The 21,482-nt window shown below is 36.3% G+C and overlaps 1 protein-coding gene across 2 annotated transcripts; it reads left to right on the top strand.

Annotated features, from left to right (window-relative positions):
• The first annotated feature begins 7,854 nt into the window (after positions 1–7,854).
• LOC6032767 lies at positions 7,855–16,524 on the top strand. 2 transcript variants are annotated; one of them, XM_038265253.1, is made up of 3 exons: positions 7,855–8,260; positions 8,562–8,681; positions 13,816–16,524. In XM_038265253.1, exons 2-3 carry the CDS (start codon positions 8,601–8,603, stop codon positions 15,931–15,933), a joined length of 2,199 nt encoding a protein of 732 aa, XP_038121181.1. In that variant the 5' UTR covers positions 7,855–8,260; positions 8,562–8,600; the 3' UTR covers positions 15,934–16,524. The 2 variants fall into 2 exon arrangements, with proteins under 2 accessions (XP_038121181.1, XP_038121182.1); XM_038265254.1 differs by lacking the exon at positions 7,855–8,260 and adding an exon at positions 8,321–8,486.
• Positions 16,525–21,482: the final 4,958 nt, after the last annotated feature.

The raw sequence follows: 21,482 nt of genomic DNA, 5'->3' as shown, positions 1-21,482 counted from the left end.
TTCCCGCCTTATCCTCCTGGCCTTCTATCGGATGGGGAAGTAAAACGTCGGTTCATTTGCGTAAATAGAGGTTTTGGGTGACTCACTACACAGCAAAAAATCCGATGGTAAAATCGCATGCAAAAGCGTGCACATCACCTTCGTCAAAATAAACACTTAATATTACACACTGCATGTACATTTTTTGCAAACACAAAAAAAAAGTTGCAACCGACGGGATTCAAACCCAGCACCAACAGCAAGGACTGGCGCCTTAGCCCGCTCGGCCATCAGACCGATGAAAAACTGTAAGGATAAACGCATATATGAGCTTGACATTTCGGTCTAGTAGGTTTCCCATACTGATGGGCTACATGTTTCAGGGTGTAAAATCACATAAAATTGCATAAAATAATGCAATATTTATTTTACACCCAGGCCTTTACACGCAGCTGGATTACTACTTTTTTAGCTGTGTACACATAACCTTCGGACGCCTAGAAATGAGCAGAAACTTGCAACAGAGCCCACAAAAGACCCGGGGGTCGTTAAAGTGGATTGCTTTGCTTTTTGCTAGTTCGTGTCAAAATAAACTAGACGATTGTTCTGTTGGTTGTTGGGAGAAACTCCGCTAGTTCAGCGGTTGTTTGCATTGGATTTGCGTTTTCTCAATTAGTGAAATTTTGTTGAAAACGTTTTGAAAACATAATTCTGTTTGTTTTGACGAGTTTGCAAATAAATTCCCGCTTCACATAATAGTGTTTGTTTAATTACGCGTTGGATTTGTTGATTTGTTAAACCAGCACTGTGTGAACATTAAATTTCAATTGAGTGGTCGATTTCACTGCATTCTATCACTTCACTACACACATTTTGCTTTTTAGTTTCACTTAGTTACAAAAGCTTGTTGAGTCCCATCACTCAACTCTGAGATGAGTATGACAACTGTCATTTCTTACGGTAGAATTTCTGCCAGTGTAGTAGGGAACCACGCTGTAAACAGCGAAAAATTTCGCTAAATTTTCTGCTGTCAAATATTTTTGCCAGTAATTTGCGTAAACAAACCAGCAGAACTACGGTGAGTCAAATATTTGTCCGTACCCCCCGTGCGGAAAATGTTTGTGATATAAAAGTATATAAAATTCGACTAAAATACCATGTTTTGTACTTCAATCGACGCGGCAGAATGTCCTCTTTAAGACACTGTCATTGGATTTGCAAAAAACTTTTTCTTAAAAAATACAAAAATATTTTATTGAAAAAGTAAAAAAAAGAGGTCAAATAATTGTCCGTACCCCTAATAAAAGTACAAAATCTGATGGATTTAAGTGAATTCATTTATAAAATGTTATTTCTGTGTAAAATACTAGTACCTCTAGCCACTTGTGACAACTTTGAACTTCTGATAACTTTGTTTAGTTAGTTTATATTAAAAATTGGTTTAAATTTATTTTTTAAAGTAAAACTTATCAAAACATTAGTTTATAAACAACTATTTTTTATAAAATTGCTATTTTATGTTGTAAGAGTCTCTATTAAACAAGTTTCAATAATATTTGTTCAAAATATTCATTGTTTTCATCCTTTTTATTGACATTTTTGGACCAAAAATACTGTTTCGGAACAATACCGTTAAACAATCCGGATTGTCCCGGAACCGGTTAAACCTCTCGGGGGGAAATTTTGTGGTGGTCAGATAGAGGACAAAAAACCCAATAAAATAGCAATTTTATAAAAAATAGATGTTTATTAACTAATGTTTTGATAAGTTTTACTTATAAAAACTAAATTTAAACCAATTTTTAATATAAACTAACTAAACAAAGTTATCAGAAGTTCAAAGTTGTCACAAACTGGCTAGAGGTACTAGTATTTGACACAGAAACAACATTTCATAAAATAACAGTCACAACCCCAAGACAGAAAAAATCCGGTACAACCCCAAGCCTGCAAAATGCGTTACAGTGATTTTTCGAAAGCCTGGAACATAAGTAAAATAATACCAAACATCAATGATCTATAGTGTTTTAGAATCGTCAGAATGTCTACTTTAAGAAAAAAATATTTGTACTATTAGATTTCTGGGCGGGGCTTGGGGGGGGAGGGGGTGCACAAAAAAACCCCGTGCAAAATGCGTTACAGTAAATTTGTCAAAATTATATCTCATACAATACATGTTCAAATCTCAATGTATTTTTTTTAAATTCTTTATATTCTTTAAATTATTTAAATTCAACTCTTGTATTGGTTGGGTGAACCGGTTTAGCTGATTCGGTTTGATTTAGATACATTATGATGAAATTTGATTTGTCGGATGATCAGAGCCGTACCTTGGGTCCACGGCGCCCTTGGCGAAGTATCAATTTGGCGCCCCTCTCAAATTTACGAGCATTTTAATAAATTGATGATATTTTTCCATGATTGCTTCAAAGAGTTTTGATTTTATAATTGCAATTGGAGTCCTTGATATGTTTAAATTCAGAAACTCAGTTATTTTATGTTCAATAATTTGATTATTTCAAATATTTAGAGATAAGTTAAATTGAAAATTTATTGTAGGAATTAGGTTGGCTGAATATTTTCTCAGATTTCATTAAATCGATAATGATATCAGGGCCTTTTTTTTAATGTTTTTTTTTCAGATGATTTCACATAATTTAATTCTCAATCATGATACTTTTTGCTTTAACTTGTTAGCAAATTTGATATTTAATAAGCCTGAATAGTTTGACTGAACTAGTATTAATTCGATTGTATAATTTCCCGGATTCGTAAAATAATCAGGTGATTTGGCTTTGGATTTCATTACGGTGTAATTCAAAAAAAGAAAAAAAACCCCCCTCTTCAAAATTAAAAAAAGTCGATGCCCGTGTGCCCTTTTGTTTAATCTACATAAGAATCCTAGCAAGCTTAGTAAAAAAGAACACACCGGCACCGAAGTATAGTTTTTAAACATGCAGCCGTAGAATCAAATTTAGTCAAAATCGAATGAAGATCATTAAAATCCAGCGATCATGATGAAACTTATTTTAATGATAATAATAGGTAATAGCATTATATTTGGTAAAAAATATTAAGATAAGAAATTTTATTCCGTTTTTGTGATTCGTCCAAACGATGCTTGAGAATATTTTTAATATATTTTTTTTAGTTATGTTTAGCGTTGATTTTTTTCATCGGTATTTTCTTTGTTTATTTTTAATTTGTAAAATTGAATTTTATATTCTAGTAAATTATTTTTTGCACAAAGCTATTTGAATGTTCTCAGACCATGTTGATTTTATTTGCTTTTAACTGAATTTTTTTATAGATTCTCATTACCAAAGCTTTTTAGACGATTTAAAAAGTTAACAACACTTGTTAAAGAACGGTATGTTGATAGGAAGGAACGCGGTCAAGAAATGTTGCGTGTTCTTTTCGTGACTCCCCCAAGAAAAGTTGATAGTTCGGTATGAGCGCGATTGACGGTGTGCGCGCTTGAGGTTCTTTCGAGGAAAAAATAAAAAGATTCAATATATTCAAAAGTTAAAATTAAAGATTAAACATTTTTATTCAAAAACTTTTAACAACAATTATAAACAAAATTAAGAAATCAATAATTGAAAATTTATGTTAAAAAAGAAACTGAAAATTATAAATTCTTACATAAACTAGAAAAACTAAAATAAAAAATTATGTAACTATGAAATAAGGAAATAAAAAAAATAAGGAAATAAGAAATAAGGAAATTAAAAAATTAGGAAATTAGGAAATCAGGGAATTAGGAAATTTGTAAATTATGATATAAGCAAATTAGTAAAATAAAGAAAATAAGAAAATTATGTAATAAGGAAACAAGGAAATTACCAAATTATAAAATTAAGAAATGAGTAAATTAGGAAGTTAGGAAGTTAGGAAATTTGGAAATTAGGAAATTTTGAAATTAGGAAACCAGGAAATTAGGAAGTTAGGAAAATAGGAAATTAAATAAAAAAAAAAGATATTCGGAAGTTAAGAAGTTAGAATGTTAGGAAAACAGGATATATGGAAATCAGGAAATTAGGAAGTTAGGAAATTAGGAAACTAGGAAATAAGTAGTTAAGGAAGTTAGGAAGTTAAGAAATTAGAAAATTTGGAAATATGGAAATCAGGAAATTAGGAAATAAGGAAATTAGGATAATCAGAAACTAGGAAATCAGGAAATTAGGAAGTTAGGAAATTTGGAAATTATGAAATAAGGCTGGTACAAATATTTAAAAAAATTTCTTGAATTTTTAAATTCTTGAATTCTTAATTTTTTAAATTTCTAAATTCTTAATTTTTCATTCTAGTTTTTTTTTAATTTTGGAGGAAATAGAGTTTTTGATTCTTATAATTTCGAGGTTTTCGCAAATTTGTATTTACGAATTTCTATATTTCCGATTTTTACATTCGCTTAGAATTTTAAAATTTTTGAGCAATTGAATTTATAAAAACTTTAATATTAAAATTATTATTCAATTCTGCTTATTTTTAATTTTGAATTTCCAAATTTCAGATTTTTGTTGAAATTTTCCTTATTATTTAAAAAAAATTATTTGAAATTGCTGAAATGTTTGTTATTTTTTAAATATTTTTGAATTTGTTGTTTGGTTGGACTTCAAAATTTCAGATTATTATTGTATTTTCAGTAAGAACATTTGTATGATTATTGTCAAGTTTAATTTCACTCTGATTTACTTCATTTTGGTCCCGCAATGTGTGGATCAATCGGACAGCGCAGGGGACTCGTAATCCAGTGGTAGCTGGTTGGTACTAGAAATAAATAGTTGGAGACACGATGGCCGACATCTACAAAGACAACTTCTTTTTTTACTCCATTTCGACCACAAAATTTAAATCTGTCCTTTTAATTTCATTATTCTGCATTTTGAGATTCAGCGAGAATTTTAAATATAATTATATCCAATACAAAATTATTAAAACATTTGTAATAATCAGTCGCATTCAAAAAGGAAAATTACAATTCTTTGATTTTAACATCAAAACATGTTACAAACAAGCACCGCGCGAAGAAACGTCAAACGCAGCTGCATACCGCTTAAGAAAAATCTTTTCGTGACCCTTTCCTTGACCGTTTCTTGAGCGTTTTTTTATGGAGTTTTGCGTTCCTTCCGATCTGCATACCAACCTTAAGGTTAGTATGAGGAGGAGAGGTAGCGATTTCTTGGGTCTTTTCTTCACCCTCTCTGACTTGCTTGCGCTGTCGCTCCTGCCCATTTGATTTTTTTCTTGACCGGTTCCTTCCGAAGCGCGTACACCGCTTTAAGCTAAAACTGAAAAAGTGATGTTCAGAACAGCTTATGCGCCCTGAAAAAAAAAAATCTTGAAAAAATAATGTTGTTCCTATTGGTGCGAATTTACAACCGTTTTCCTATTTCATAACTCTAGTATTTTGAAATAGCGTAGGGAAATTTCAATGCACGAAGTTGCTTATAAAAGGGGAAATCGATGGCCATTTTTTAAACTCGAAAATGTCAAAATTTCAAAAGATTTGTATATATTTTAATGTTAAAATAATTCCTTTTTCAAAGAAGCTCATTTTTTCACAATTTAGCTGATTGTAATTCACAGCCAAATTAACTTGAAAATAACATATAGTTAGATTTTTTTAAGTCTGGAAGGTATGACTTTAACTTTATTATACAACAGTCCAAATGTTGATGCTGTATTTATTTTGAGAAGCTCTTCTAGAACTCCTTGAATTTTCTGTCACTTGAGCGCCTCTCTTTGATGAAAAAATAAATTTAGCATTAAGTATGAATTTAAAAAAACACTTCGGTAGAAATATTCAAACAATTGATTTTGGCGCCCCTAAACATTTTTTTTATATTGTAATAAATTATCTAGCTATTTGTAGTTCTACTTTATAATTTGGCGCCCTTTCTGTTTCAAATATCTAATGAGGATGTTATCACTGACATGAAAATTTTGTACAATCATCGATTTTGGCGCCCTTGGCGGTCGCCAACTGCGCCAACCCCTAGGTACGGCGCTGCGGATGATGCATTTTGAGATAGTTATGGTGAACCGGTACAACTTTTGTACCGGTTGGGTGAACTAGTTTTGCTGAATCGGTTTGATTTTCATACAAAATGACTTTTTATGCAATTTGATGAAGTTTGATATGTCGGATGATACATTTTAGATAGTCATGGTGAACCGATACAACTTTTGTACCGGTTGGGTTTTTCGGTTTAGCTGAATCGGTTTGATTTTCATACAAAATGACTTTTCATGCAATTTGATGAAGTTTGATATGTCATATGATACATTTTGTGATAGTAATGTTGAACCGGTACAACTTTTGAACCGGTTTAGCTGAATCGGTTTGATTTTCATACAAAATGACTTTACATGCAATTTGATGCAGTTTGATATGTCGGATGGTACATTTAGAGATAGTAATGGTGAACCGGTACAACTTTTGTACCGGTTGGGTGAACCGGTTTAGCTGAATCGGTTTGATTTTCATACAAAATGACTTTTCATGCAATTGATACATTTTGTGATAGTAATGTTGAACCGGTACAACTTTTGAACCGGTTGAATGAACCGGTTTTGCAGAATCGGTTTGATTTTGATACAAAATTACTTTTCATGCAATTTGATGAAGTTTGATATGTCGGATGAGTGTATTTCTCAACAAAAAAATGTTTCCACTGTTTTACTAAAGTAAGTACAATTAACTATAAATGTTTATCAAACTTTTAAAGAAAAAAAAATGTTAGAAAAGGTACTTTTAATATATTTAAGTACGTATGTGTTGAAACCACATAAATCCGTCGAAAAATTTCAATCGCGTTTTTCTCAGTTTTACTTTTTTAACATGGAACAATCATGCGTAGAACGAGTACAACAGTATCATTTGCAAATTGAAGCCTAAAATCGGCCTTTTTCCCTATTTGCAACGCTCTCTACAAACGTTCACAAATACACTTGAACTCGTTTTAGAATGCTCGTACCTTAAGGTACATTTCAATCACAGCGATCTTTTTTTTTCACGGTAAAATTCACGGCATTATTTTCCAACGTCCACGGTGGGAGACGCAGTAAAGAGTTGTGTACATGATGTTGAGGTTAAATTTTGTACCGGTCAGCAAAACAAATGGGTGGTAGTGTGCGTGAGACCGGGCTTAGATAACTCTTTGCTTGACTCTATGCCTCATGCAGGTAGTTGCCGGCTTTGAATGAATAATGTTCCATACAGGCAGATTAATAATCACGTTGCAAAGTTTTAAATGCTGAGTTGCTTAGTAATCTGACATTATAAACCTGACAAAGGGCATGAAATTTAATGCACCAAAATGGTAAAGGAGATGGAGTGAATACTCGCAGAGTTTTACCAAGAGAGAATACACTTCACACAGACTCCTTTATTCCATGTCACTACACTCAACTTTTGATGGTTGATCAATTTTTCGTTTGACACTTTTTAGTTTGTACCCCGTTGGTTTGGCAAGGTCAAACTAAAAAGTGATGAACTGTCACATTTACTATCAAACCAATCTTTTGGTAGTGTGCGTGAGCTCTGTGTAAAGGGGGTGTCAAACTGAAAAGTGCCCCGTTCGTTTGACAACAATTAGTGTCAAACTATCGGGGTTTGAGTGTATAGATATAAAGTAGCGAAAAATAAAAGCTTCTGTTTGAGTGCATTTAAAGTCATAAAATTATAGAATATTCGCAAAAATGTCTGCAAATTGTGCTAAAATTGTTAATTGTAATTTAACATCTACTAATCTGTATTTTGCTGCTCATTTTTAAAGACAGCCGTGAAATCGTGAAAAGTTCACAAGCGTGCATGTTTGGCGTTGTCGTCCATGCTTTACCTACATTTTCAAACGCGTGCATCTCTCCGTCCCATGCAGTTGTTGTCAGTCGCGAAGTCGGTGAAGATCGCATATAGTCTCTGGGCAGGCGCAAAAACGAAGGCAAGGTTTTCTGTTTGCCAATAATTTATTTTCGTTCCGTCGTCGGGTGTGGTGCGTGCGGCCGCGGTGGTTGCAAATTTTGCGTTTTCGGTCCAGCTTTTTATTTTGGGCACATTTTGAGTTAAACTTTTCACAAAACTTTAAAATTAAAGTCGCAATTGCGAGAAACTCGAAAGGGGCAGGTGTTGGCGGGATCATGTGCAAAGCTGATGGTCACCGTGATACGGAACAAATTTGTGTCCGCCGGAGTAAATAGAGGAAAAAGTGTGCGCTCATCTCAACACGTTCAGTAATTACAACACCAACAGCAACGCCTGTATCGGCGTCAATAGGTGAGTACAAGATCTTTTTTTTTTATTATCGGTTGAATGGCTATTGTCACGAGCCAAGCTGGGCAAATAATATGGTTATACTTTCGTGTGTCTGTTTGTATGTGCAAGTTGTTAAATTGTGTGTTTTTGCTAATTCCAACAAGTGAGATTTTGCCCAGCGAGGCGCTCAATTTAGAGCTTGGCCAGACGACTTTAGATCGAGAGACCACACACGAACATCGATTAAGTCAGCATTAGGATTAACGACAATCCGAAGAACAACCCCTCAACTGGACTAATTATTTGCAATTATCGATTCCAGGCAGACAAACGCGCAGAGGTAGAGTCCCCAAATCCCAAAATGGAGGAGAATGTCATCAGCATGTTTATGGACGTGAAGCTGGACATCCGAGAGCGGAAGCTGGAGTTCTCTCACCTCAAGGTAAGTGTCGCGCCACATCCGTCTATTGTGTGTGTTGCCCCAAAGCCAAACAGAACCGGCTTGGGTGCGGGCGGACGTCGACACGTACAGGTTCTGGAAAAGAATGTAAACTGCATCATTTGCACCATCCATCAGCACTGGCAGCGCTCGGCTCTCTGTCTCTCTCTCTCTACCTCTATAGAAACCAGATAGACTGCACCTCTGTGATACAGGGCATCTCTCTGGGCAGCGGAGGGTGTAAATGAGCTCACTCAAGGTTGTAAAATTTACGTTTTAAAACATGTACCTGTTTGTACAGGTGAAAATTAGCAAGTTTCTGGTTTAAGCCGGTGGACTACTGGCCTGTAATAATGGTGTTTAAAAATAGATGTAAGATTGTGCTAAAGTGCCCATAAGTAATTAAAAATTCGGCTAATTTGCAAAATCATGTATTCCGAGAAAAACGCGTTTTAGTGTTCGTCATCGAATCGTCGTCAAGCAAATTTCCCATCATAGTGGCATATTGACCGTTTGGTTTTTCGCAGCGTGAATGTGAATTGAATATCTAAAGTTTTGTTTGAAATGGTTCTTTAACATATGGAGTCCCATAGCTTTAAGGAACATAAAAAACAGGAAAGAACGTTTAAAAAAATATCCCGAACTTTTACGGTTTTTTTTACGATCTGTGGTCCCAAATAGCAGAATTTGTAAAGAACTTTATTAAAAGCCTTTTTTTGGTTTGACATGCAAAAAATAAATTTAACGCATTACAGGGTTGTTACGGAAAAGTCGAAAAAAATCCGCGCCAGATCCGCGCCGACCTCAAAACCCAATCCGCGCCATATAAAAAAAATCGCGACAAACATAGGAGAGGGTAACATAATGAATGAAATTTCAAACGAAAAAAGAATAATACAGAAAGCATTTGGATCAGTACCGTTGATCAGATGTGGATTCATATCCCACCTGCACCAAGTTAAACCTTTTTTGCCATTTCTGAAACAATATTAGCATTTTTTGTAGCACTTCAAATATCGTTGCTTTGAAAACAAATTCAGGAAAAAAACTTAAATTCAAAAATTTAGAAAATTTAAAATCATAAAATAAATCACCAAATTATAAAATCTTGCGATTTTGTACTTTATAATTCTCGCCAAAATTTTACTCTGAAAAATCGAAACACAAAATTTCTATTATTTTCTTCTCTAAATTTCTCTAAACTAAAATGCTGGCCAAGAACTGATACCTAAGAGCATGCAATGGCACTGACCTTGTTGCGTGCTCTTCGGTTGACGTCCACGTAAGGAACATCCTGGAAGGAGCGTAACTAACTACATCCGTAGTTCTGTTAGATCATCCGAATTATCTTGATCAGAACAGTATAGCTCTGGTTCCTTGCGAGTGTCCTATTTTCTTACCTCCACGTTGGCTTGGTTTTCATGATGACCTAGCTGGTGGCCTGTGGAAACGGATCGTAAACCTTTGACCACCGCGGGTCAGAGTCGACGCGGCTAAAAGAAAGGGGCGCGACAATGTGGGAAAGGGAAGTAATTTGTGATTGTAGACGGTATTGTTTTGATTCGCAGTATGTTGAGTCAACTGCTGTGGATGTACCTGAAACATCGCACAACGGGGTTTCTCTTCTTTTCATTCTCAGCTACCACCTATCTCCTATTTTTATTTTGCTCTTCTGATTCCCAATTCTTCACTGATTCACCTATTCAATATCCAACATTTGATTTTAATTTTACTAACTTTTGATTCTCTTATCTCTCAAAGCATTTCCACTCTTTTCTATCAATTGATACTGCTGTAACACACTTTGTTTTGTTTTATTTTTCCTTAAAAATATACTTTTCCTTAATGTACTAGTAATATCAAGTCTATTTATCATTCGCCTAATCTTTTTTGATCTTATTGCGAATTTATTTATTTGAGTAATTCTTTATCTGTCCTATAAATTATCATTACTATAATCTTAGCTTGTTTTGTTTCTCTATTTATTAACTTTTGTCTAATTTTACATCTAATACATCTAACTTCTCATTTTTATTCTTCAAAATACGCTCATCATTCTCTTACTATCGATACTTGATTTATATAAAATAAATTCTCTTTTACTGTCTATTGTTTTCAATCTTCACCCTTTTTTTCAAACAAGTGAGGTTTGAGCCCTTACTCAATTTATGGAATGGTTAAAGGATTAACACAAATATTACTATTGTATTTTTGGTAAACTTTTATAACATGCTTAGGACCAAAAATTGTAACAAAACACCGCTACAAAAGAAATAGAAACAGATAAACAGACTCAACAATAGGGAAGATTTTAGGAGAAAACAATACACAGTAAATAACAATAAGTTTTTGAATTCAAACTAAAAATAAAACATTTTTTGCTTTAATGAAAGTTGATAGGCACACTTTAGATGGTTAGGCGCTTATACTTACATCAAACCCTACGTAATGTACCACCCCCGGCCGAGTTAAAATGCGTAACCGGAAAAGTAGGTGTGCATGCCTGGCACGAACACTCAAAGCGTGTTCTAGCGTGCTGCTCGTACTGACTCAGAGCAAGGGTGAGATGTAGGTGTAAGGGCAGTGCGTGTTCGTCGGGAACCTAGTGCATAAGATCGGTCAAGGCCCGTTCTTACACTGAAAATTGCGAAAATTGCGAATTGCGAATTTCTCTGAACTAAAATATGGCTCCGAAAATAATCCGAACTACGAAATGGCAAAAAAATAAATAAAATTTAATAATTTAATAATTTATTAATTGAATAATTTAATAATTTTATAATTTTATAATTTTATACTTTAATACTTAAATAATTTAATAACTTAATAATTTTATAACTTAAGAACTTTCTTTAGAAAATAAAAAATATAAAAATCAATTCTAGATTAAATTTTCAAAAGGCCCTATCTGCATAGGAAACACATGAGGGATAGGTTGTTTTGAAAAATTTAATCTAGAATTGTAAAATTTTCGCTATTTTTTTTTCGTACTTTTGACGTTTTGTTTTTGTTTTTGTCAGATCTTAGATTTTTTGAAAACTAATGATTGCAAAACAACGGAACTAGTGTAAAATGCATTTTAAAACACTTTTTTCATTTAAATGTGAAGACTATGGCTTGTTATTTAAATTTTTATTTTTTTGCCCCCCTTCCCCTCCCCCCCCCCCCCTTGACCTCGGTCAGGGCCGAGGGACAAAAACTTTTTTTAAATATTTGCATCGGCCTTATTTGAATATGTAAAATTCTGAAATTTCAAATTGTTGAATTCCAGATTTCTTATATTTTTTTAATGTTGGAGCAATTCCAACCCAAAACAGGAATTTTTCAGGTACTTTTTTCTCGACCCTCTCCGATTTCAATGAAACTTTGTAGACATGTTATCCTACGCTTATATAAGCCATTTTTGTGTATATGGAGCCAGTTCCACTCGATAAAATGACATTTGAGAAGGGCGTAAGTGTTTTAAATATTTTTGTAATTCGGAATTTAAAAATTTCTGTATCTCGAAGCCGTTGCATCGTATCAAAAAGTGGTCTGAGACATACTTGTAGAAAATTTGACGGGCTTTTCGAAAAAAAATACACTGAAAGAAAAACACACTACTTTTACGAGATTTTTCGATTTTTAAATTTAAAGGTCAAATTTGAGGAGGGGCCCACGATTTTTTTTCGTTCAAAATTTTTGTGAAGAGCCTAAAATGTTGCAAAAAGACTCAAGAAAAATTCAGGATGGAGCAACTCACCTAAAAAAATACAAAAATCATTTACTGAAACTGTTTTTTTTTTTTTTTGAAAAGTGCTCTAAACCTCAACATTTTCAAAAACCGATAGTGGGAATCGATTCTCCAGACAATTTTACATAAAAGTCTCCATATTGACTACTGTCCTAAGTCCAATCCTTGTAAAGTTACAGCGGTTTTAAAAATAAAAATGTTGAAAAAATAGGTTTTTGATGGTTTTTTGCAATTTCTATGTGACAGACTTGATTTTTCAGTATCGTAAATATTTTTACCGAAAAGCTCGTCCAATTTCCCATAAGATTGTCTTTGACCACTTTTCAAAATAACTCATTTTTTTTTTTGCTGATTTAAGCTAATTAACTATCCAGGTTACTATACTACACTGAAAAAATTATGTTTTCAGTTATGAGCAATGTAATTAGCATATATCTGTAAGCCCATACATCCAATTGAAATGTGGTGTGTGTGCTTTATTTGTATTAAAGTATTTCAAACTCTTAGAATCACAGTAGTAAAACCGCACCGTTGATAAGTATTGGAGATTCAATTGTACAAATTACTATACTTTATTGCTGGAACGTGCTCGTATGGAACATTTGCAATTGCACGATTTTTGCCTTCCTCACCTTACTGAGGAAAGACTATAAACTCACTCGAAAACCCAAATTCTTAATTCGACCTCCTAGACCCACCTTCATGTATTCATATTTACTCAGAATCAAATTCCTAGCAAATGTATGTGTGTGTGGTGGGATGTTTATAAAAAAATGCACTGGATTATCTCGGCACTGGCTGAACCAATTCGGACCGTTTTGGTATCATTCGATCCGTCTTGGGGTCCCATAAGCCGCTATTGAAAATTATCAAGTTGAGTTAAGTACTTCAAAAGTTATGCTAAAAAAACGATTTTAATAAAAGCCCAGAAGATTGTAAAAAGGGTGTTTTTTGAAAGAAACCCCGTCATTTTATACATTTTTAGAAAGGTATTCGAAAGACCTTTCCAACGAGTTCAAAAGATTGAAGATCTGACAACCCTGTCCAAAGTTATAAGCACATAAGTGCCCTGAATTATGAAGATCTGACTACTTAATGTGACGGTATGATTAATGAATTAAGTTGATAGATCACTGAAATATTCGACCTTTTGTATCTATTTTAGATAGCATTACCCGCATTACCTAAGGGTGGATTAAGTAACGTTTTAAAATATAATTTTACCGCTGATAAAATTCCAGAAACCGAAACTCACCAACAATTTATGTTATTCCCTCAAGACTGGGATAAAAAAAAAACATACTTTATAGTTTTGCGTCACTGCTGGGATTTCCTGTGCGATAACAACACTCAATACGCGACAAACATTTCTAACTCATGACTATGTGCGCTCTCTCATTCCAGTCCTGGACGCGATACTTTGTGCGCGTGGAGGCGGTCAAGTGCTTTCCGTGCTACATGAAAATCTCCTTCTTCAAGTCCGCCACGGAGGAAACCACCGACCTGATCGTGCGCATCAACATCCCGGGACTGACGGTGCAGATGGCCACCTCCCGAACCCGGGCCCACTCGTACGGACTGTTTTGGAAGCACAACCGGAAGCGGTGCTGCGCGTACTTTGCGCTCGCGTCCCAGCTACTCTGCGAACGGCACCTGCGCTGGATGAAGAAGTCGATCCGGAATCTGGAGCTGTACCGGCAGGAAATTCTGCAGCTGCGACGTGCCAGCCGGACACCGATGCACGAAATCCGCCAGGAGATGCACCCGGGGGATAACGACGAGCTGTTGGTGTACCAGAATCTGGAACTGACGCAGGACATGACGACGGCGACGGATGCGCTGCCAGACAAGTTGGGACCGTTGCCGAATGTGCCGCCTGCGGCGACGGAGCAGGAGGTCTTTTTGCGCCGAATTAGCGGGGTGTCTGGAATTTACGAGGAGATATTCGATCCGGCCCGAGCGTCCGGAGTGTTTCGACCGAGAGCGTCCGTCGTGTCGGGGATCTACGAGGAGATGAAACTAACCGATATTAGGGAGCAGCATGAGAGAAGTGCAGACGAGCTGGCGGTAGACGGGGAGGACGAGGCACCGCCGCTGCCGCCCCGGCCACGATCTCACACCAACGAGTTCGAGCTGCAGCGATCGTTCACGTCGCCCGAGTCGGACTACCTGAAGAAGAAGAAGCACTGGCAGCTGTTTGAGACGATGTTTGGGCGACGGCGCACCAACAGCGGATCGTCCGGTACGGGGGTGAAGACGCCGAAAGTGTCGGCGACGGAGGTCAAGAAGCCAGACCAGAAGGTTGTGTACCGGGACAAGGTGGCGCGGTTGCGGTTTTCGGAAAACAAGAGAAACAGTTTTTCCAGTCCGGATTTGAGTGCGTTGAAGGTGGATGATGGTGGAAGTGCGGCGACGTGCGGGGACAATCTGTCCGACGAGGGTTCGTGCAGTTCGGAGTTTTACGTGCAGCGTGACGTGGAGGACTATATCGAGGAGGACTGCTATTTGTCGACGGAGTTGCTACCCGGTTCGAGATGTCCGTCGATCGAGGAATCTCTGGCGAATCTGTTGATCAACGGAGAGGACGGAGGTGACGATAGCAGGTTCGGCGGAGGACTGCTGAATGTTTCTGAGAAGGTTGTTCCCAATTTGAACGGATCCTGCAACTCCTCGACGGTCAATCTGGTAGGGTTCAGCTGTTCGATGGCGGAACCGCTTCCGGTTGAGACGACTGAGGGTTACTGCGAAATGGGCGCACCTGGGACGGGATTCAACCGGCTCAAACTGCAGGAAGTCGAGTTGAGAAAGCCGCTGGAAATCGTGGAATCAATCTACATGGACATGGATGGCAAACCTGGTGCTAGCGAGGAAGCTAGTCGATCCAGTTCTACGAGCAGCGGTGTCAGCAGCATGTACAGCAACACCAGCAGCGTGTGCAGTTCCGGCAAGCAGCGCAACTCGATAGACGACAAAATTCCCTCGTATTACCCGAACGAAGACTTCCGAACGCCCAAGAAGGTTGAAAGCCACGTCCCGCGTAAAAGCCCAAAACCCAAGGAGAGCCCTAGCAACAGCATCAGAAGATCATCGTCTCAACGCAAGCATCACGTCCCGCCGGGTATCTCCACGATGCCGCGTGCCTGCAAATCAGCCCAAAAACCCTCCTCGAGCCGGTCTAAACTGAGCGCCCGTAGCGCGAGTTCCGAACGGTGCGCCGCCCCACACCCACAACAACTCGACACGTCCCCCACGAAAAACATTGAAAACAGCCCACCGGAAAAGCTGCTGGTGTTCCACCACCAAAAGTACGCCACAATCGCGCGCAGCAACTCGCCATCATCTTCGAGCAGCAAGTACGCGGAGAAAAATTCCTCCTCCAAAAAAGCTGCCCCCGAGGCTGCCTCAATCTTTGGGACGAGTCGACGCTTTGGATCGCTGCCACGGTTCGCCAAGTTTGACCTGTCTCCGCTGCGGCTCAAAATCAACAGCGTGCTGCAGCGGCACAACTCGGAGAACTTGTGAGGGCCCAAACCACACGCGCTGCAATATCTCTTCGACACTAGAATTAGTCAAACCACTGTTGCTCAATTCTTAAGCTTAGCTAGAAGGTATTATTGAAAATCTCTATTTTCGGCTTCCAAATTTAGCGATTAAGAAATGTCTTTTTTCGGTTGACAAAGAGCTGATTGTTGAAATCATGTTTAAAAAAAATTGCCATTATTTGTTACGCTCTAAAAGAAAAATTCGTCGTTTTTGCTTAGCTCAGCTTGTTGCCTTTCCAAAATGCTTTCGATCTATGAATCACTATACGCGTGCACTCTGTGCTATCAAATTAGTTAGTCTGTAATTTTGTTATTGCTTTAGATGTGACGCACGAGTGTGATTATCCTGTTTAGGGAAGAGTAATGAAACGCACAACTTATTCAGAAGAAAAACACACGCACACAAGGTACAACACTTTTCGCTATCCAACGAAACGGAACCATCCTGAACTAAAAACAAATCTCGGCTCGAATCTCAATTATTTCAGCCTTTGCATGAAACATAGATTGTAGAAAACGTATCGAATAGAACGCACTCGAAAATATATCAAGGTTCTCGAACATTTTAAAAGTTAGTAAAAGATTATCTAGAAGCATCATCACCGAAACGGTTGTGGGACAACTCGCCGAATGTCGTCCCGCTGAAGTGCAAGAAATTTGCTTAATGATAGAAAAGAATCGAATTTCCAAAAGGTTGTGGATGACAAAAAACCTAAACCTGATAATTACAAACGATCGTTAGATTGCCATCAATTTCAGAAGATCAAAGAAACCATTCGCTCATCGCTGATGAAAAATTAGCAATTTGATCAATCGCTTCAAACTAAGTACGTAGTTCGGAAGGAACGCGGTCATGCTTTTCGTGAATAATCGAGTACTTACGGTATTTAAAGTTTTATGACTTCAATTTATATTAACAAACTTGAATTTAACTTTTAATTTTTTTTATTTTTCAAATGCTGAATTTTAAATTTTTGCATTTTCTGTGTTTTTTTTTTAAATTTTTTTTATTCTTTATTTCCTTTTTTGTGTTGCAAAATTGTTTAATGTTTGAATTCCTGATTTTTCAAGAGACAGTTTTTGTCGAAAAGTGCGAAACGATTCGTCAAATATTAAGAATGTTATAGAATCTATAAAACCGCCACTGAAAATAGAGCGTCCAATTTCCCGGGGTTACAAAATTCCCGGGAATTCCCGGGAAATCTGAAATTCAACGAAAATCATTCTGATCCTGTTTCTGATCAATATTTTGCAACACATTTGTATAGAACAACAACTTTAATGATCAAAATAAGTGTTAGGATCAATTAATTGCTTGACTGCTTGTAAAAAAAATCATCCAGCTTTGAGAAAATATATAAATTTTATAATTTTTTAGGCTGTCTTTAAATCGTACCAAATCGAAAACAAAATCAGAATTTTTTGTTGAGAAGTAGTAGTTTATATTTTTTTAATCAAATTGTTTGAACAGTAAAAATCTATGGCAACATACAATTGCTTTTAAATTTTTCTCAGTGACCATAAATTGAAATGAAAAAAAAATCATGCAGAAATATTGTTTATCATGGCAAATAACTTCTAACAGAATAAGTATTTTCTACATGTGAATAAATAGATAATCATTGAATTTGCCTTAAAAATCTAATATCTGGCGCTTTTTAACTTGAAACACTATTTCATGAAACCACAACTCAAAGTTTTCAAATATATGAAGCGAGTTTTGAAAATATGGTTGCATTTTTTGGGTTGATTCCATATTATACGAATTTGTTTTTTAACGATTTTTCATGGTTTCATTTATGGTATGATTTTTGTTAAGTTAAGTTAAGTGTAGAAGTGGTTGAAATTAATCGATATTTTTTTATATTTAGCCCTGTTACGCCCTTGGTAGTGAGCTACATAAATTTATAACTTCATAAATTTATAACTTCAAGCTGTAATTTCTCAAATACTTTTAAACAAATTCGTCTCGCAGAACCCTTTTTGAAAAATTTAATTATGTCAATTCAAATTCAATTCAAAAATAAATATTATCTGAAGTAAACCTTGACATGAAATTTACAGACAAACTAATTACATAGTTCAATATGAACAGTAGGTTGCAATGAATAAAATAAATCAAGTTTAATAATAATTATTTTTTGTATAATTTCAATACATTGGTGCAGAAAGGTAGGAAAATAGGGGAACTATACCCTTTCTCAGCCTATTTCTATTATCGGCCTATCAGCACTTTGATCAAGAATTACAGCTAAAATAAAGTGTTTTTGACTGTTCCAAAGTAATAAATAGCTCAACTTAAAGTGAGCAAGCAACTCTTCATTGTTGATACATCTGAAAATGTTGGTTTAATAGCAGAAACGGCAAAAGTGATGAGAATTGGTCGAACGGCTTAGTGTGATTAAAATGGGTATGTTTCCCCTATATACCTCCGCTTGCATTTCGGGAATTCCCGGGAAATTTACAAATTTCCCGGGAAACGGGAAATATTTTTTTCCGGGAATTCCCGGGACGGGAAATTGGACGCTCTAACTGAAAACTTTAACTTTTTCTTAAAGCTCTTCTGGCAACCATCAGCTTGCTTGGTTGCATGAGCGTCGCGACGCCTGTCTCAATATTTTCAGCCAGAGTTCCCAGATGAACCGGTTAGGCTAGGTTCACCTATAAACTTGGTTCGGCTTAAGCCTCCCTTTGTGGTTCAATCCTGGTTCAGTGAACCATGAACCATGGCTTAAGCCAGGCTAACCAGGCTAACAAAAACCATAGGAATAATGCACTGTGTAACAAATCTTATAGTGTAGCAATGTTACAATGTAACATTTATTACACCCGTAACATTCGTTACACCGCATCATTCGTTACACCGTAACATTCGTTACACCGTAACATTGTTACACCGTATTATGATTACACCGTAACATTGTTGCACCACAAAATTCATTACACCGTAACGTTGTTACACCGCAACATTTATTACACCGTAACATTGGTACACCGTAATATGGTTACACCGTAACATTGTTACACCGTAATATGGTTACACCACAACATCCGTTGCATCGTAGCTATCATTACACCGTGACATTCCTTACACCTTAATAATGTTACGGTGTAATGCTGTTACGGTGTAATACTGTTACGGTGTAACAATGTTACGGTGTAACAATGTTACGGTTTGAGCATACTACGGTGTAACAAAGCTTGCCGTTTAGCCTAACATTCTTTGATCAGGTTCAAGCCTGGTTCAAGCCAATGGTTCATTTTGGCTAGCCTCGCCTGGTTTGAACCAAATGAACCATGGCTCATGGCACTCAGTGAGCCTGAGCCGACGATGCTTGCCGACGTGTGGTGTGAACCTGAACCAGAAAAATGAACCTAGTCTAGCCGATGGCTTAGGCTCGTGGGAACACTGTTTTCAGCAGTGGCAGCAAGTGCTGCCAGAAGAAAGTGAAGGTTGAAAATTTCAGCGCTGGTGTTATAATTTGTGTAACACTCTTAATAGTTGACGAATCTTTCGCACTCTTCGGCTAAGTTGTTCTGTGGAGTGAGCTTAAGCGGTTTTTGAAGATATAAAAAATCAACAAGGGGCTCAAAACTGCCAAAAACCAAGACGCACCGATTTTACCGGTGTGTAAGCTTGTGTAAGCCTAGTCTCTAATATCATTGGGATTTCTTTCATTTTTAATCCTTTAGCACAGAACGACACCATTTTCATTTTAACTCCAAAATATGTATTCTTAGATTTTTCTTAATCTTATTTTAACATTTTTCACTATGCCCCGTGGCATTTTGGTTGAATCTGTGCATCGTAGCACTTACACCGAATAATCAACTCCAACTCCCAACTGCAACTCTCAACTCCCACTCTTAACTCTTTCCTAATTTCAACTCCCCCGATTCTAAATCTAACTTAGGCTTTTATACTCTGAAGCGTTTTTAGTCAAGACGCATGCGCAATATTCATCTCTACGGGAGTAGCTCAGCCACGTGCGTTTTGACTACACCGCGTTGATCTTGAAATCTTTCTGCTCGAAAATTCTCAGCAGGGATCCTGGCAGAGTTCATGACCCTTCTGTTTTCGCTTTGTGCTTTTCCTTCCATCCTCCTACTGTGTTTATTTATATCTTAACCTACGTGCTCCTAGAAATATAACACTTGACTCGTGTCAACATGTGTTAATGAGTGCATCTGAAGATGTTGCACTTCGTCTGATTGTAAAGACCAATGTACTTCTGACAAATTCTTCCCTGTTGGTCGAACTAAAAATCTAAATTTATATTCTGATTAACTGAGGGTCGCTACATACCCTTACACTACCCAGCTAGATGTTTGTCTGCTAAGATAATCATCTACTGTAAGCCTAACGCTGGTTCTTGATAACCGTTGATTTTGAAAAATATGTTTTTGTATATCTGAGTACTAAATATAATTGTTGTTCACGTTCTGTTCTCCTCTGCGTTGATATAATTGATAAAATAGCTGGCTTGATAATTCGTCGATGTTGTTCTTCACTTGACTTTTGGTTTGAAACTTGAAAACATTCAATAAACCACATAGATTGAGACATTTGACTTTGTTGATTTGACTATAGTGGATCAATTCTGCCAAACATTATTTGATACATTTTCCTTCTTGCCCTTTCCTTGATGCTTTTTCTTATTGCATAGAGATCTGCGTTAGTCCTTCTTTGTGTTCTGTAGTCGATAAAATTTTCGTGGACCTCAATCGAAACTTTTCATTCCATTCCATAAGATCTGATTGTAGTGTACAGATCATGTTTCATCATTTTGCCATACTTGTTCCTTTCCATTAGATCCGAGAATTGTATTTGGATGTCTTGCCTTAATTGTCAGTTTTGATATATATTTTTCCGGTTGAGAAGTTTTTGCTTCTGACTGAACAAACAGAAACTATTCCATGTAATATAATTTAGCATCATAACCATTCTTTGCCTTGTATCATATACTTCACTCCATCATTGTTATGTTCCACCATTTTTTATACAACTCATCTCCTGTCTCAATTTTCTGCAATTTATGAATGCAATACTTCCAATAATTCGTTGATGCCAAATGTGTTGTCCGAAATGTTGTAGTTGTATTGCTGCTATCCGCTGTATCCGAATGTTAACGTTTGATGATATTTGTGTTCGTGTAGGTGAGATTTTACATATTTGTGTAGTGTCGTGTTACAGATTTTTTTTTGAATAATTTCCTAAGTGACTATCAATTTAACAATTCTTTGTTTAAAGTTGATATTAATCATTGTAGCAAAGTATATTATAATTATAATTTCCTAAGCCTATCCTGCATCTACTGCTCATTGTTTTTGTTTTTTAGTTTAAAATTTAATCGGATGCCTTTCTTTTACTCTAATAATTTTAAATCTACACTGGCATTGGCTAAAAAGTTTTTCAAAATATTAGTTTTTATACTTACTCCGCTTACTCTCACGTTTTTACTTCAGTTCATCGATAATATTTGTGTTTAAGGTACGTTGTAAAGATTTTGTTTGCAAAATCCTCTTCCC

Source organism: Culex quinquefasciatus, chromosome 3 (assembly GCF_015732765.1).
Source record: "Culex quinquefasciatus strain JHB chromosome 3, VPISU_Cqui_1.0_pri_paternal, whole genome shotgun sequence".
Classification (NCBI taxonomy): Eukaryota; Metazoa; Arthropoda; class Insecta; order Diptera; family Culicidae; genus Culex; species Culex quinquefasciatus.
The sequence above is the reverse complement of the archived record's forward strand: the minus strand, read 5'-3'. Positions and strand labels throughout refer to the sequence as shown.